At 38.1% G+C, this 16,685-nt stretch overlaps 1 protein-coding gene across 1 annotated transcript in view; it reads left to right on the top strand.

The window, feature by feature from the left end:
• Window positions 1-1,007: 1,007 nt before the first annotated feature.
• lhfpl4a (LHFPL tetraspan subfamily member 4a) overlaps window positions 1,008-16,685 on the top strand; it is a 33,831-nt gene continuing 18,153 nt past the window's right edge. The window contains exon 1 of the mRNA XM_007573375.2: window positions 1,008-2,388. Coding sequence (XP_007573437.1) covers window positions 1,980-2,388 — 409 coding nt within the window. The 5' untranslated portion in view covers window positions 1,008-1,979. The remainder of the gene's footprint in view (window positions 2,389-16,685) is intronic.

The raw sequence follows: 16,685 nt of genomic DNA, 5'->3' as shown, positions 1-16,685 counted from the left end.
TGTAAAGATTTCATGGACCTGATGAGCTACAATATGGCCTCCTTCAGAATAACATCATATAAATTGAGGTAGTTTGGTATTTTGTCAACTCCGTCAGATGTCAACTCCATCAGAGTTTTGAGAATCTTTCAGTGAAATTGTTGACAAATCTCACTTAAATGTGCAATTTATTCATTTTAATGTATTTTACATAAATTGCATTACTTCACATGTATCAAGTTTTTCTTTTTACTCACTAGTTTGTCACCACCTTCAGCTCTGTGTCAACTCCGTCATGCACTGTCAACTCCGTCAGATGGACTTTTTGTTGTTTTTTGTTTTAAATAATATATTTTTTTGTGTTTCTTGAGAAGCATTTGTCTGTAAAAACGAGTAAAAATATCACTAATATGGTATTTTAAAAATAATTTTATATTAATTTTTGTCAGAATTTGATGACAAAGTTCTGGGTAAGGTCGATTAAAAATGTAATTTTTTAAAAGATGTTGCAACTGGGAACCTGCACCTTAGCATCTTTACATTTCCAAAACATTATTTGTCATATCTCCATACATGGTTGAGGAAAAAAAATTAAAAATGGGGAAAATTAAAACCCATTTTGTCCCATTCTCAAGAATCACTGTAAAAATATTTTAAATTAAAAAGAAATAATAAAATAGAAAATACATAAAAATTTAATATATTGAAATTAGTACATAAAAAAAGAATATCCCAGAATATTTCCTTAAGATTGTGCAAAACTCTAACAAATGGCTATTAATAATTTGCAATTTATTTCAAATTTCACCCCAGATAGCCAAGTTAAAGTGTCAAACTAGCTTGAATGATGCAGCTCAAGGAAAATAAATCATTCAACAGTGAATTCTCCTTTTTGTTCTTCCTGATTTCAAATTCAAGGTGATCAAGGCGAAGGCGCGCACTGAGGCAATTTTCTCTCCCCCACCGCTGCTGCTACTGCTGCTGGCGCCGTGAACGCGCCCCGTCGCTGTCATCAGTACAACATCAGCATCTTCCGGGGGGCGCGCGGAGAAACGCGAGAAGGAGGACAACGGAGACAGAGACAGGAAAAGAGAGAAAGCGCGCGCGCGAGGGAGAGGAGACATACTGGTTAAAGGCTACGACAAAAAGAAACAAAAAAACATGATGATAATGGAGTCAAGGCGTTGGAGGATGTCGGATTTACGGGAAAGGACTGTTGAAATTTGACAGAGGGCTCGCGTCAAAGAGAGCGTTTCATTTTTGATTTCTCGTCTTCTTCTGATTCATTTGATTTCCACACGCTTGCGTGGACGCTAGAGAAGCGAACGGCAGAGGAACAGGAGCACCCCCACGAATGCCTCGGAAGGTAAAAACTGGCTCTACCGCTGGCGCCACAGGCACCATCTCATCCCCCGGATGGTGATAAAGGACATCCCGAAGAAAAGCTCCGGACTGATGGATGAGGAGGAACATCAGCTTTAGCCCCCCCACACCCACACCCCCACCATCCACCTGACGATTGGGAAAGGAAATAAATCCTATTCTGATGGATTTTCTTTATATTTTTTCCTGTTCTTTTTTTGTTCTTTTTCCTTTTTTTTTGTTAATCATTTATGGTGTAGCCCCAAGGAAAAACCAGCAATGTTGAATCACTGGTGTTGGTAAATTATTCATCAGAGGTAGAAGTAGGCTATGATTTTCTATTGCTTTAATGTAGCATTCCTTACATTTCATTTTTTATTTTTGTAACATATTGTCGTCTGGGGGTCATATACATATTTTCAGGTCCCATGATTTTTTAGGCCCATTCCAGAGAGAGAGTGAAAGAGGGAGAGAGAGAGAGAAACCCAAAGCGGGGGAAAAATCTTAGCGCAAAGAGAGCTTTTGGATATTTATGTGTCAAATCTGTGTGGTGGGGTTTCTACATATTCATATTATTTTCATTGTAAGTGTAAAGAAAGACAGATTAAAGGTCTAAAAGACGGAGGAAAACAGCAAACATGTTGCCTTCCCAAGAAGCCTCCAAGATTTACCATGACAACTACATGCGCAACTCCCGGGCCATCGGGGTTCTGTGGGCCATCTTCACCATCTGCTTCGCCATCGTTAACGTGGTGGTGTTCATCCAGCCCTACTGGATTGGCGACAGCGTCAAGACGCCGCACATCGGTCACTTCGGCCTTTTTCACTACTGCGTGGGCAGCGTGCAGGCGTCCAGCCGGGACCTCACCTGCGTGGGCAGCTTCTCCGACTTCGGCTCCATCCCGTCGGGAGCCTTCAAGGCCGCCTCGGTGTTCGTGCTCCTGTCCATGGTGCTGATCCTCAGCTGCATCGCCTGCATGGCGCTCTTCTTCTTCTGCAACACCTCCACCGTTTACAAGACCTGTGCCTGGATGCAGCTGCTGTGCGGTAGGTTGGCATTTCTTGACTTTAATATAAATATTATGTTGGTAAAATGACTCCTCAAAAAAACTAATGTTAGTAGTAGTTAGCAAGTCTAAAATCTGGAATCTGAACCCTCACGTATATATATATATATAAAGACGGTGAAATTATTGAGTGTCTTGAATGGTACTTTTACACCACTTGTGTTGGACGTAGACCTAAAAATAAATAAATAATATGTTTGAAGGTTTTTGACGAAAATAACTAAATCTTGACGTCTGAGACATGTATGTTTCAAAATAAAATTGTTTGCTTTTCTAGATTTGTCTGGAAGACAATATCTCCAAAGTACATAAATCATGAGTGATATGTTTGACATTTTGGTGATTTAAAGTTATATGTATGGGCTATATGCCAGTACTGGGGCGCCAAGTGTAAGGGGGCGCCACAACATGGATTAATTATTTCTAGTGGGGTTGCCAACAATGAATATGTATGCACCTCAGAAATTACTTAGCTGCATTTCCTGGTAATAGAGATCTATGTTTTAAAAAAAATATAAAAATGATGTGATAGAATTGCCATAAATGCATGCATTAAAAATGAGATTTTTACCAATATGAGGTGAAAGAGATGTTTCTCAAAGACACAGGTTTAAAACTTGATATGTATATACAATACTGTTAAAGACGTAGACATCTTGGCAATTACTGTCAAAAATGCTACATTTTATGTTTTAGGATCTCATATGAAGAGCTCAAATCAAAAAATATGTTTGACATGATGGTGATTTAAATTTATAGCTATATGTTTAATGTCTTTGATGTATGTGTTTTAAAAAAGGATTCAAATTGTGTTACAGGGTTTAATTGATGGAATTCCCATAAACATGTGCAATACAATTTGATTTCTGGCATCATGAGATAAAAGAGATGTAGTACGCAAAGATACATGTGTGTTATATTGTTATAGAGTCAGTCATTTTGCATTATGGGGTGTCACATATAGAACTCAAATCAAAAAATATGTTTGGCATGACAGACCTAAGCATATAGAAGTCTCAGAAAGAAAGCACATAAGATCAAAAATTATATTTAGCATTGTAGATTAAGATTTTAAAACATCACTTTTGCTAATATAGCACCATGAACATCATATGATTTCCATTTTACATCAGTGTGAAGTCTGCTGGAGTCCGTTTGTACATATTCCTATTTCTTGACTCCTAATTAGACTGTTAGGATATTCCCTGAGTAGGTGCGTTTTAAATGCTTCCTGTAGCAGAGCCTGAGCTCCCCACTAACCACCCACACCTCATCATTTTACCATTGATATTCCGCGGATACACCACTGCATCTCCAAAGCAAGCAGCAGCAGCAGGAGGATCATTGCTTTGTGCTGATGAAATGCAAATGGCACCCATCCCTTCATTTAAATACCCATCCGTCAGTCCGTCCGCATTTCCCATGTCCATGCAGGGAGGTGTGTTGTGTGAATTCCCTGCGATGGTGGCTGCTATTTCGAGGATGATTCCGGGTCAATTGGATTACTGTTTTCAGGGAGGTTGTGGTTTATTTTTTTTCTCTCCCTCTCTCTCTCTATCTCTTTTTCTCTCACCCCTGTGGGTGGGTATAGATTACAGTTTGTAGAGAGATTATTGAGGACAAAGTGAGGCTCCCTGAACACACGCGGGACACACTGAGCGGTGGCACCTTTCGTTGAACTAGAGGAAGAAGGTTGATGATAAATAATGAAAAAAAAATGGACATTTTGATAACTTATCTCATATCACTGCAGATAGCACAGTGGGACTTTGCTGGTGCTGTTGGGAGCCCAAAAAATGGCACGACTGAGCAACAGATGAACATAGGATAATTAATTAGATTTTTTTTGGCAATTTGTAAAAGGAATGAAGCTGGTCCGTCGTCCAGAGTGGAAGGTTGGGAGATAATCACAAACATTCTGGAGCGAGTTCTTCATAACTTGATCGGTGTGATAAATAGGCCAGGCAGAAAAGCGTGGGAGTCAGTTTTCTGTACAGAAACAGTCAGCATACTGAATAAGAGGGAAAGGGAGATCAGCACTTTTTTTCCTTCTGTATTGTTCTTTTCCTCATCCTCATCTGCCCACTCTGTCCTCTGTTCTGCCGAGTGTGTTGAAAGAGGTTTTGTTGCTCTACAATCAGCTCAAATCAGCAGGACAGCAGAGGTAAAGATTTTTTAAGCATTTTTTTCTCTCCATTTGCCTAAATGATCATGAGTTAATAGGAGATGCAAATGCTACACAAACCTTCAAAATAAATGAAATCAGAGACGAAAGAATGCGACAAAATACCCACATCCTGAGAGTATTTGGAGAATTTCTTGAATTTTACTGATTTTTGTTTTCTGTTCCCAAGACATCAGATCTAATCCAAAAAGGAAGTGAAATTACTGTCATCTCTGTTTTTCTTTCAAGAAGGAAAATTGTGGCTTTGATTCTACGTATTTTGTGACAGACTAAGGTTGTTTCCACACCTGATAGTCCGGTAGACACCGTTCAACTGGGGACCAGAATTGCAACATTTATTACATTTTCAGCTGGTACTTTCATTCTGAATTGTGTCAAACGATTCAAACAAGTTGAAAAACCTGTTCCCCTCCTCAACTGTGGTGGTACTGCACCAAGAATCACTGAAGGAAGTGACATAAAAACCTCATAAGAAGACACTAAGTGCAATGTCCTTCTTCACAAATTTGAATACTGTCAAACTTTAGTGGTTGTAGGATTTCTTCTTTGTCTTTGGTAAAAAGACCACAAGCTATTTCTCTGACTGGCGCTAAACTTCTGTGCTTGATTTGGTTGTATTTACCCAGAATACTCTGCGATACAGTCCACTTTCTACATCTGGAGTAGTCTCTGCTCCGCTTACGTCCACACATGCATTCACCAGAGTTCACTTCAACCGAACCAAGACCTAAGTTCTTAAGCAGGTCATAGTTTGCTTTTCTAGCCCGCATAAGAGTTCGATTGCGCATTTACACTGCACCAAACAAATCAAACTTTCTAAACAAACTGACTCGAGTTTGAATAACTCTTTATGTGTTTTAGCTATGGGACTAGCTGCGCCTGCGACAGACTGGCGACCTGTCCAGGGTGACCCCGCCTCTTGCCTGAAACTTTTGCTGGAGAGGCACCAGCAACCCTCCTGACCCCTCAAGACACAAGGGTGTACAGAAAATGGATGGAGGACTAGCTGCGCCTTAACTCTGACTAAACAATTACATAGATTTTAACACATTAAAATTTTTTAACTTTTTTTTTTTAACATAGCAAATACAATGGTTCAGGCCGGAGCATTGTATTTAATTTAGTATAAATGTAGTGCTTGGCTGTTTTGTAAGCTTTCAGTTGCATAAAATTTGTTCAAGTTTTGGTTTCCGACTATAAAGAATTCTTCAAGTCGTTGGACCTTTATATTCATGCTTTATTGTGCTCTACATGGTTGAGTTATTCAATTAGTGCTTTAGGGCTAGCGCTACTAACTTCTTAGTTAGCAGTGCCCACCACTGTTAAAAAAGATGAAAATAATAATAAAGCATGAAGAATTTTATTGAACTTCAAAAGTTTTGCTGTATTTTGTCAGTCTGTCACATAAAATTCCAATAAACAGCACTATGGTTTGTTGTATTATTGTTACAAAGTGTGAAAAAATTCAATGAGCATGAATACTTTTGCTCCTATTTATATTCCTATTTTGGACGTTAGTACTGTAGCTATATTTCTGCTGGGATATTTTTGGAAATTTCTGCTTTAATCTCTTTACAAGTTAATCTTTTGAATTGTGGAGCACAAGTGTGTAAACAGGAGTTTAAAAACAGGGTAAAAGCAGAGAAGCGATATAAGAAGTGATACTAAATAAATCTGTTTGTGGGTCTTCTGAAGCCATTGGCAAATTACAACTGTCCATAAAGAAAAGTACTTGATCAAATAAAATGTATACTAAGACGTTAGCACATAATTTGTTTAATTTTTGCATAAACTGTCACACTGACTAGCACAGTGTTGTCTTTCATCAACAAATATGTGGCTAAACATGTTAGCCGTGATGCAGAGGAAGTAGATGTGATGAATAGTGCTACAGAGTAACACCCAAACTCCCAGTGGACAGATTCAGAACATGTGAATATTTCTGTTTTGTGTTTCTGTTCTCAATATTACACATAAGTTTTATTTCCGGTGCTTCCTAGGGTCTTGGAAGGTTTTTAGCCGTGATACTCTTGTTTTTTTCTTAATGCTACTTTTTTGTTGATAAAATCAAGAATACTTTAATTTTGTTTCTTTACAAAATATTTCTAATGCGTTTAACTTTCCTAGTAATGTTTGCAAAAATCTCATTCAATTTTGAATGTTTCTAGCTTATGACGTCACATTTCTTTAGGACCAAGAGCCTTTGTTTGGGGGAGAGGGATCATTTGATAATTACTATGGAGGTCCAGTGTATGTCAAGGTTACTATACTTAATTAAAATTAACCAGATAACAGAAATTGAAATTGAAAAAACATTTTCATTAATACAAATAAAACTGGTAATTACAACTAACTACAACTAAATGGAACTATATTGTGTGTTTATAAAACAAAATAAAACATACTGAAATTACACATATAACATTCTACTTTTTTGAGTCTATGAATTAATTTTTTTAACTTTTGTGAAATTGATTTCACAGAAGACATTTACAACAACTGTCAGCAAATTACTGGTGGCTCTCACGCTAGTCTGCAAAATGGCGACCGCAAACGCTGGGAGAAAACGCCAGAATCAGTCAGTTGTTCAACAATAACTGAATACATTTTATGAAAGTGTGTTGAGTATTCATTACCCAATTGATGTAAATATAATCATAATACAGTACTTTCTCCTTTTTGCATATACCTAAAAATCAACAAATTTTGTTGATTTTGGAAATTTTGCAAATTTTAGTTTTTTAATACCAAGGTATTAAAAAACTAAAATTACCACTACAACTAATAAAAACTCAACTAAACATTTAAGTAATAATGATTAATAAAAACTACCTACTCCATTGTAAAAACAAATTAAAACTAACTGAATTAGACAAACAAAAACTCACAATAAAATAAAATTAAACTGTACTAAAAAACCCAAAACTATTTTGACCCTGGTGCATGCGACAGAAACTAAGAGATAAAACAGAAAGTTTGTTTCCTTACATCAATGCATTCACCTATTGGAACATCGGTGCAGGATGGCGCTTTCATTGGCTAACCTTCCTGTAAGATTCTGGGCGAGTGGCTCACCTTGCCCCAGACATTAATGAGACTTATTGGTTTAGTAAAGGTTGAATAAAAGATGAGGACAAACTAGAAGCAGGGCCAAAGTGCTGGGCAGAATGTGGGGCCATTGCCAGCACAGATTGACACAGAGCTTCTTGGCATCAACTAGCTGAAAACAGGCCAAAGTTGTTCTCTATATAAGATGAACTGACCAAAATGGGAATGAGGTTAAAACACTTGAAAATGACTTATGGATGGCACACATGACTCCCAGCAATACATTGTGATTTTGCATCCCATGATGTCAAAGTAAAATTCCCAGGAGGAGATGTTGGATCATGTCATGTATATTTTTGTAGAGGATTACAGTTAGCAGTAGTAGTTTAAAAGAGAAATAAAGTGTATAACGTAGTGAATGTAAAGTCGACTTTTTTGAGCTTTACAAAATGTTGTAATGTTATTTCCTCATCAAAAACATATCTGGAGTGTTGACTTGATTCTTTCATTCATGTTTGAGAAATCTTTTAATCTCTCGTGGCAACCATTCAGCTGTACAAACCGCCTGGGTGGACTTAGCTATGCCTTCAAGGACAAAGCTCCTCCTCTGAGGTGCCGTTCCCAAGCTTCCATCTCACAGAGCAGCCCTCCCCTGTGACTGCCCCACTCAGCTCCTTCAGACTAATAGAGGATAGGTTGATAGAGGAGCTATGTTGTGATGACTTCCTGAAGGCGGAGTTTCAGAAAGAGCAGGCGTTTTTAAAGAAACAGAGGCCCAATTTCAAGGCATTAAATTACTAAGTCATATTTCTTTTAAGTCACATTTAATATATGCAGTATTTTCGTAACAGCTGAACGTAACAATTATTTGATTGTGCTATGAAATGGCACTACATGCCTGAAAAATACATAATACAACCCCTTTAAGTTCTGACTACAGCATAATGTCATCTCTAGTGAAGTAATGCTGCTTCCAATATTTTAGGACGTAAAAAAATTCAATGACACAAACCTCAGAATTAAAAAAACAAAACAAGCAAACAAAAATTAAAAAAAAAATAAAAACACTGCATATAGTCAACACTGCTATGGAATTTACACAAGATACCTTCAGACATCCCGAAAATGACCCAAAATGAACACATCCTGATCTCATGCTACACCACACAGAAGATCTGATGAAGTTACTCACCTCAGCATGCTGAATCCCTGGATCAGCTCCAGCTGACTGCACAGTCCACTTTATGTTTAGTCCTGCTTCAAATGAAATTAATTATGTTAATATTTACAATTATTAGACCACTCACAAACTATTTCACTTTTATCCCAATGGGAATAAAAGTTCACCAAGGTAGATAACATGTAATTTGGCTGAAAAGGCTGATATCAATTCATCCTCCAAGGTCTGGGGCAACACATTTTAACAGTCTGCGTTGTTTCAGCTCACGCTTGTCTTCACCTCACTGGTCAAAGCTAAAAAACAGAAGTGGGATTGAAGAAGTTAAAATTTTAAGCAAAAGTGACTAAAGTGACTAGGATTAGAAAAGAGTACATCAAAGGGACATCCTAGACTACGTTCGAGAAAATTTAATGAACCAGAATATAAAGCTGCTGCTTCTTTTATAAAGATTCATATACATAGTGAGGGAGAACATGTAGACCCTTGATGGTATGAAGAAGCCAAAGGGAGAAGAAGAATCATGACATCTATAAGATTCTCCTACACTTACTTAAGTAGTGGAAGGTAAGGTTTAATGTTACAATGCTTGTAACATTAAATGTTTGTCAAGTCTGTGCGTTTGTATTTTTGAAAATGAGAATTTGTTCTTAATCAACTTCCCTGGATAAATAAAATATAAAGTAAAATATTCAGCTCCTTAAAGCAAACTCCAACAATAAATGTTAGCTTTGCAAGTCCAGTTGCGAACAAATTGATGCAATTTTTGTCATGTGTTTGCATCAATGAGAGTCGATTTCAACACTTTAGATGAAGCGTGTCAGGGCCTTTATAAAAATTATGAAAAATTATCTGTCAGTGAAGCACATTACATCACAGTCCCACAACCTTCCTTGTCCGGTTACACATCCAAACCTCTCTACAGAAATTCCAGCCAGTGCACCACAAATATCAATGCTATTAGTCATGCTTTCTTTTTATTATATCCCTTTGTGTTATTATGATCTTGGGACAATCTTGTCAACTCCCACTGCTGAATAATTTCTAAAATATAGATATCTATGGTGTCCATTATTACTTCCATAATACAGTGCGCTGCTTTTTGACATCTATGTTCTTCTGCGCATGAGGGTCACTTTGGGGTCCTAAACCTTTCCCACAAATGTCTGATTGCAAAATTAAGCATCAAGACCTGCTGTGTGAACACAGGCCAAGACGACAGAGAACCTCTGGAAGACAGACCACTGCTTCTTAAAGACACCTTCCATCCAATGAAGCTTCAGTTATTGTGGAAAGAAAAATGAGCAAATATTTTTGACTCAAAAGCTAGTTAAGACATACTCCAAAAATACTTAGAGTTCTGAATATAAATTGTATCTTTTAGCCTCCACTTCTCAACTATACTGTATTTTACGTTGGTCTATCAAAATCCCAATATAATACACTGATTATAACATAAACATAAACATGTGAAATGAGTGGTTTGGCACGTGTTTGGATGTCAATCACATGCCAACCCACCAAAGTTAACTAATATTAGACAATCTTTCCATGTGAACAACTGACCATACATGAACTTCGGTATGAAAAGAAACCCTGAACTACGTATGCTTAAAAGTAAAGAAACAAACTGAACTCTACCGTGACGTTGAAAATGGTGAAAAACAAAACGTTGACTCACTCTGAGGCATTAAAAAAAATTAACAGCTCCCTGCAAATGGGTGGCTTCCTTCCCCAGTCCCCCGTCTCCCCCATTTATTTCTCACCTCAATGGGAATGTGAATAATGGGGTCATTTTGCTCTCAGAGCCCAGACTGAACAGCATCAATTAAGCGCCACCTCTCAGACGTAAAGAGCAAATGTAGGGCTGGATTTCCCAAAAGCACCTTGACTCTGTGAAGAACCTTTCTGCTGCCACCTCTGCTCGGGTTTTGATTAATTCAGTAGAAAATGCTCCTGGGGAAAGCTCTGGAGCTTTCGGTTAAACTTGTACCAAGCTGGACAGAGATTCATTTTACCCTGAAATCTTTGAGTAACCTAAAAAAATAACAAAAAGGGAGGGGTGGGGGGATATTTACCACCTTCCATGTTTTCTAATGGTTTTCTTCTGTTGCTCGGGCAGATTTGAGGAATCATAGCAAAGCTCAGTGAGAGGCCAACCACTGCAGCTTGATGGCTCCCATCCTCCCTCCTCCTCTCCGTCAGCTCACACATCTATCCTTAACGTCTGACCCTGTCTGCTGCAATATTAAACAGAACTAAGCAGGACATGGGCGAAGGCACAAGAGAGTCTCTGTATCTTGGGAGAATCGACCTGTCAGTGGCTGTTCGCTTGTTCTTTGTGCTTCTGTGTGTGTATGTGTGCTTAAAAAAGTTTAAATATGGAAATAGCACTGGCAAAGGAATAGTGCAAAAGAACAAAAAGACAATTTAAATGTTTGGTGCCTGTCTGGGTTTTTGTAGGTGTTTATTTTCAGTTTAGTTAATTATTTTTTCTGTCTGTTCATTTTCTGTGGCCACTTTGTGTGGTTTTGAATCACTGGGGCAGAAGAGGCTTGAGCTTATCCCACCAGTCAGCTGGTAAAAAGTGGGATACGCCCCAGAGAGGTCACCAGTCCATCACAGAGAGAGATGTTAAAGCTACTGTCACAGTAGCTGCACTTTTTTTAATCATATAATTGGGCAAATTGAAATTACAAAAATAAATGTGTTCCATGAAAACACGGCAATTTCAAAAACACAAAAAAAGGTTTTTTGATAAAACGTTTTCGACCTAGGAGAGGTGGTATTTCAGCCATATCAGAATTGACGTATTTTGCAAAACTGCAATGGAAACACTTATTTTGCATCACACAAGTCACAACATGATCAACAGCCGGATGTTACTACTTGCGAAAATGTCTAAAAAGACGACACAAAAACGTAGGAAAATGATTTTGTTGTTTTGTTGTTGTTTTTTTGGACAATGTGTGGCCAGCTCAAACCAGAGCTCTAGCAGCATCACACAGCTCATAAAAGGTTTGTCATTCCAATGTGTTGATTCCGTAGCTCTTCTGTAAAATTGCTGAATACAGTTTTCCCAAAATGCCACATACGTAGCTGCTTCCAAGTAAAAGGGGCTTGTCACTCCAAAGCCTGAATAAGACACTGACATCTCCTCTGATGGATGGTAGATGACGAACACTAGCGCCTTGGCTGAATTATGAATATATCTTATGTAACTGTTGACATGAGATATATTCTGCTGCTATGATTTTTAATGTCTTGTAGCATGATCAAGCTTATCCACGTCTTATTTTAATGTCATTTCTTATTTAATGGAAACCCCCCAGTTGCGAAATTATGTTTTTTTTTTACATTAGCAGAACATAGACAAAGATTTGTGCAAATTTGTAACGGAGGCACAGCTAAGCCCCTTTCACACTGCACAGTTGGACCCGGCTCGACCCGGGTTGGCCCGGCTTCCATGCGGGAAGTTCTCTACTGTTTCCTGTAAGGACATTGGTGTATCTCGGAGAGCAGTTTACGGGGGTCTAGACATTAAGAAATATTGTGTTTTTTGGTGGAACATGAAGTTCTGTTTCTTTGTGAAATGTACATCACTTATGACAGAAAACTGTGTATTGTGGTTGAGGGGTTTTATGACATTAAAGTGACGTCTTTGTGTCTTTTCTCATTCTTAATAAACAGTTTATGGGTGCTGCTAAGAGATAGTCGGAAAACAAGATTACAATGGTGTGAAATGACTCTGATGAAACTAAGCAGTTTTATGGGTAAGTGTTAAACTCAGCTGTTTAAAGTTGATGAATGTTGTAAGACTGCTGATCCAAGGTCTTCAGAAAGCTCTTCAAAATGCCAAAATAATTTAAGTTATTGATTACTTATTGTTTAGAGGCTTCAGTAGCGGAATTGCTACACTATTCATATAAGGTGTGGAGATTATCTTGCCTTCCAACTTAAATTTTAGGTATGGTCTTTAAATTTATTTAGCTTAAGGTGTATTCTTTTTTTTATGTGTTACATCAATAGGTTGTAATAAAAGACGATCAGGTAAACTTCAACACACTCACTGCTGCTTTTGAGTCAATCAACATCTAGCCAAGCTCATTGTTTAGTTCTGCTCTTTTAAAGGAAATCAAGGAAATGAAGAGCACAATAATCTTTCAGAGTGCATTGTGTAGAAGGTAAAAACCAGATAGGAATGGGTGAAACAAAGGAAAATATCTTCCATGCATGCAGACATCATATACCCCTCAGTAAGTAGGTGCATTCAGACGTCTGTTCATGTGAGTTAGCACATAAACGGGACATTATGTGAGTAAGGAGGAAAACGTAAACTTGACGAGATCAAGATTAAATAATTAATGAGGACTCCTTATGAAACTTGTATTTTTTTCCCTCTATATAATGCGTTAAACTGCACACAAGCATTCTAATTTTGCCAGACAGACGTGTATTTCTCTCTCGCTCCCCAGCAGCTCCTGTTAAATCAATGCTGCAGCAGTGGTCGGGCAGAAATGCAGAGCGATGCAGAGGGAAGAGTTTCCCCGGGGGACATCCCCGCCTCCTGCTCTCTCTGAGATTTCTGTCTGCTTTTCTCAACCAAACGTACATGTTTTAATTATCAGGCAGTTAATAAATAATTCCAAAGCCACTAGGGTGCTTCTAAAAATATCCCCACAGCTAAATAATGGATTCTTTTGACCCCTCTCTTCATTGTCACTTAGTCTGAATGTGTGCGTCTGTGGCCCGAGTGAGAGACAAAAGGAAAAATATGAGAAAAAATGGAAATGATTTCTTCTACAGTTCCTCATCCTTGTTCTGTCATAGAGTTTATACATACTTTTTTTTATCTCATAATCCCAAATTTATCCATGTTTCCTATTTTTAAATAGAAATACAAAGTTTTGATGATGATATTCTTATGAAGGATTTTGATACAGACTCAACCAAAAATATTATGAACTAAAGTGTACAAAAAGAACTAATGTGGCAGAGCTAGGCCAACATTGTGCAGCCACAAGCAGAAGCGTACCGAAAGAAATTCTGTCAGATGAAGATGTTACACATGGATGCAATAAACAGGAAGTAGAGGATGCAAACCACCATGGATCACTGCTGCTGCGTTGATTTAACAGCTCTCAGAGCTGGAAGTTTGGACTTGGACTTTTTTCAGAGCTTTGCAAAATTGTTGAAAATGAATAAAATTCTCACCCATCAGTAAATGGAAGTGTCCTCACAAAATTTGTCCCCTGTAAGTAACTTTCTTCTTATTCAGTTGAGGAAAGAGATATAAGGGAGGAAAGTGCAAAACCAATATTCCATTTGGTAAACTGTCTGGAGTTTCCACACATCAAGACTTCACCATTATTTCTGGACAGTAATCAACATTTATTTAAGGTTGTATCATTGTATCAAAATGTCAAAAACACACAACACATTTACACTTAGAGAAAGGAAGAGAGAAAGGCTGTAACGACGTATCAAAAGAGGCAGAAATCAGTGCCAAGTGAGCCGGTGAACCCTGGCAGCAAAGCATCTTGTAAAGAGCGCCGTCAGCAATCTACGGTCTCAAAAGAATCCCCCTCCTTCCCTCATCATCACAACACACACACACACACACACACACACACTACACCATAATAAAAGCTCAACATATTAGCAAGGAGGGCGTCCATTAGCTGGATGCCGAACATTGAGCCGAGGTCCAGACACAGAGGCAAATAGAAAGGGTAGACCCCAGATAGCTTTACGACTTTATGGCAATCCCTTAATGCATTTGTGTTCACACCTTTGTATTCCAAAGATCTGTGTTGGACTTTGAACTCAACAAGAAGCTTCTGAAGTAGTCCAAAACGTCCAAAGGAAATTAACGTAAAGGACTTTTTATAATTTAACAGCTTAATTTTTTTTTTGTCATGTATATGTAATGAATCTGGCAACTCACTCGTTTTTTGCTAACAAAACATATGTTTATGCTAACCTGCATCTCCAAGTATATATATCTTACTTAGAAGACATTGAACTTGTCACCAGTGAGTTGGGGGCGTGGCCAGTACCAGTTTATTTGGATTTAAAGTGACAGTGGTCCTACAACAGCTCATTCAGTTTGGACTCATAACAGGCAGAACTTGATCAGACTAAGACCTCATGATCCAAGAAGGATTTTGTTAAAAAAAAAAAAATGTAATGAGCAGATTTGTATAGGCCATAGACCTATCCTAACCCTATTTAAGAGCACATAATGGGTCGCTTTTAACAAATATCACCTTGTAAACAAAATGACCTTTATCTTTTAAAAATCAGCAAAATTTAAAAGTAGCTTTTAAATTATTTCAAGCTTCTTTTTAACAGCATTTCCTGTTTAAGTTCTTTTCTGCTACAGTCATTGCAAGTCATTTCTCCTTGTCTGGTCTGACACAGTGAACATGTTAGGAATAACAGTAATGTAGGCTGAAGCTGGCCCGGCCCAGACCCTACGAAAAGGCCGCCTTGGATGGCGTCACAGCGAACATGGAGTCAAGATGCCGAGAAGAAGTAGTGTGTAACCCTCCTTCACGCTCACACACACACATAGCACACTCGCTGTATTTTTAGAAGTGTTACATAATATTTGTGACGTTTTGTTTTAAGAAAAAAAAAAAGTGTGAAGACATTTAGATGAAACAGTCTGGCAAAAAGTTTTATGTAACCAGTCTATAAATATCATTGAGATGTTATAAATAAATTAACTCGGTCATTTAGCTTAGCGGAACACCAAGCCTATGTTTCCGACTGTTTGTTTTTTTTTTTTTTTTTTGGTTTAGGAAAATGACTAGAAAAAATGAGAAAGAAAGAAGTCATATCGGAGCTAAATTCTCTAAATACACATTTGTTTCCTTTTGGCCCTTTTATTCTTCAGCTCTTCTTCCTCGCTGCCTTTCAATCCACCTTTTGTGTTCAGTCCCTCTGCTTGCGGCCTTTGCAGTTCCTTCCTCCAAGTTCAGGACGCAGTTATCTTGAGTAGCAGGAGGAGGGGGAAACCCCCTTCCAGCTTCAAAGGTTTTTTTTTTCTTGGGTAGAGGGAAAGTGGAGGTTATTTTTAGAACTGTGATGCCCATTTGAATATTTTGAGGAGGAGAAAAAAAAAAACAGAAAGCACAGGAGAGACCGTATCAGATGGCCGTTCTCACAACCAAACCAGCAAGATTTTATAACCCCATCATACTATAGACAGAGTTATGAATTTGAGCAGCGTGGCTCATCTCAAATATCACAGCAATGACCTAATATTATTATTTAGTTTTGCTTTACGCAACCCAAATGCTAAAGTATCTCTAAAAGTGAAACCACTTTAATGTGATGACTCTCATTTTGCAATACTGTCATAAATTCACAGCAAATCACTTTTACAGTAAGGATGGATTCACACCAGCTCTGTCTGGTCCAATTTCATCAAACGGCAGATTGTTTTGTCTGGAAAGTCTGGTTCGTTTGGGAAGGTGTGAATTGACAATTGGACTCTGATGAGGACCAAAAAACCAATGCATTCTGGGTAAAACCAACCAAACCAAAATGCAATTCCTGCACTAGTAGAAGAAATGACATGTGGTCTTTACCAATGACAAAACTGAAATCTTACAACCACTAAAATTTGACATAACTCATTCTTGCTTACATTTTTGTAAAGGGGGAAGTTGCCCGCAGTGTCTTTTTCAGAGGTTTTTGTGTCGATTCCTTCAGTGGTTTTTGGTGCAATGACACCACAGACCTGGAGGGGAACAGGTTTTTCCAAAGGGTTTGGTTGGTTTGACACAGGGCAGTGTGAAAGAGAACCACAGCAGCTGAAAATGTAACAGATGTGCAAGTTTGGTCCCCAGTGGAACCA

This window comes from Poecilia formosa, unplaced genomic scaffold (assembly GCF_000485575.1).
Source record: "Poecilia formosa unplaced genomic scaffold, Poecilia_formosa-5.1.2 Scaffold327, whole genome shotgun sequence".
Taxonomy (NCBI): domain Eukaryota; kingdom Metazoa; phylum Chordata; class Actinopteri; order Cyprinodontiformes; family Poeciliidae; genus Poecilia; species Poecilia formosa.
Note: the sequence above shows the minus strand (reverse complement) of the source record. Positions and strands in the feature narration are given on the sequence as shown.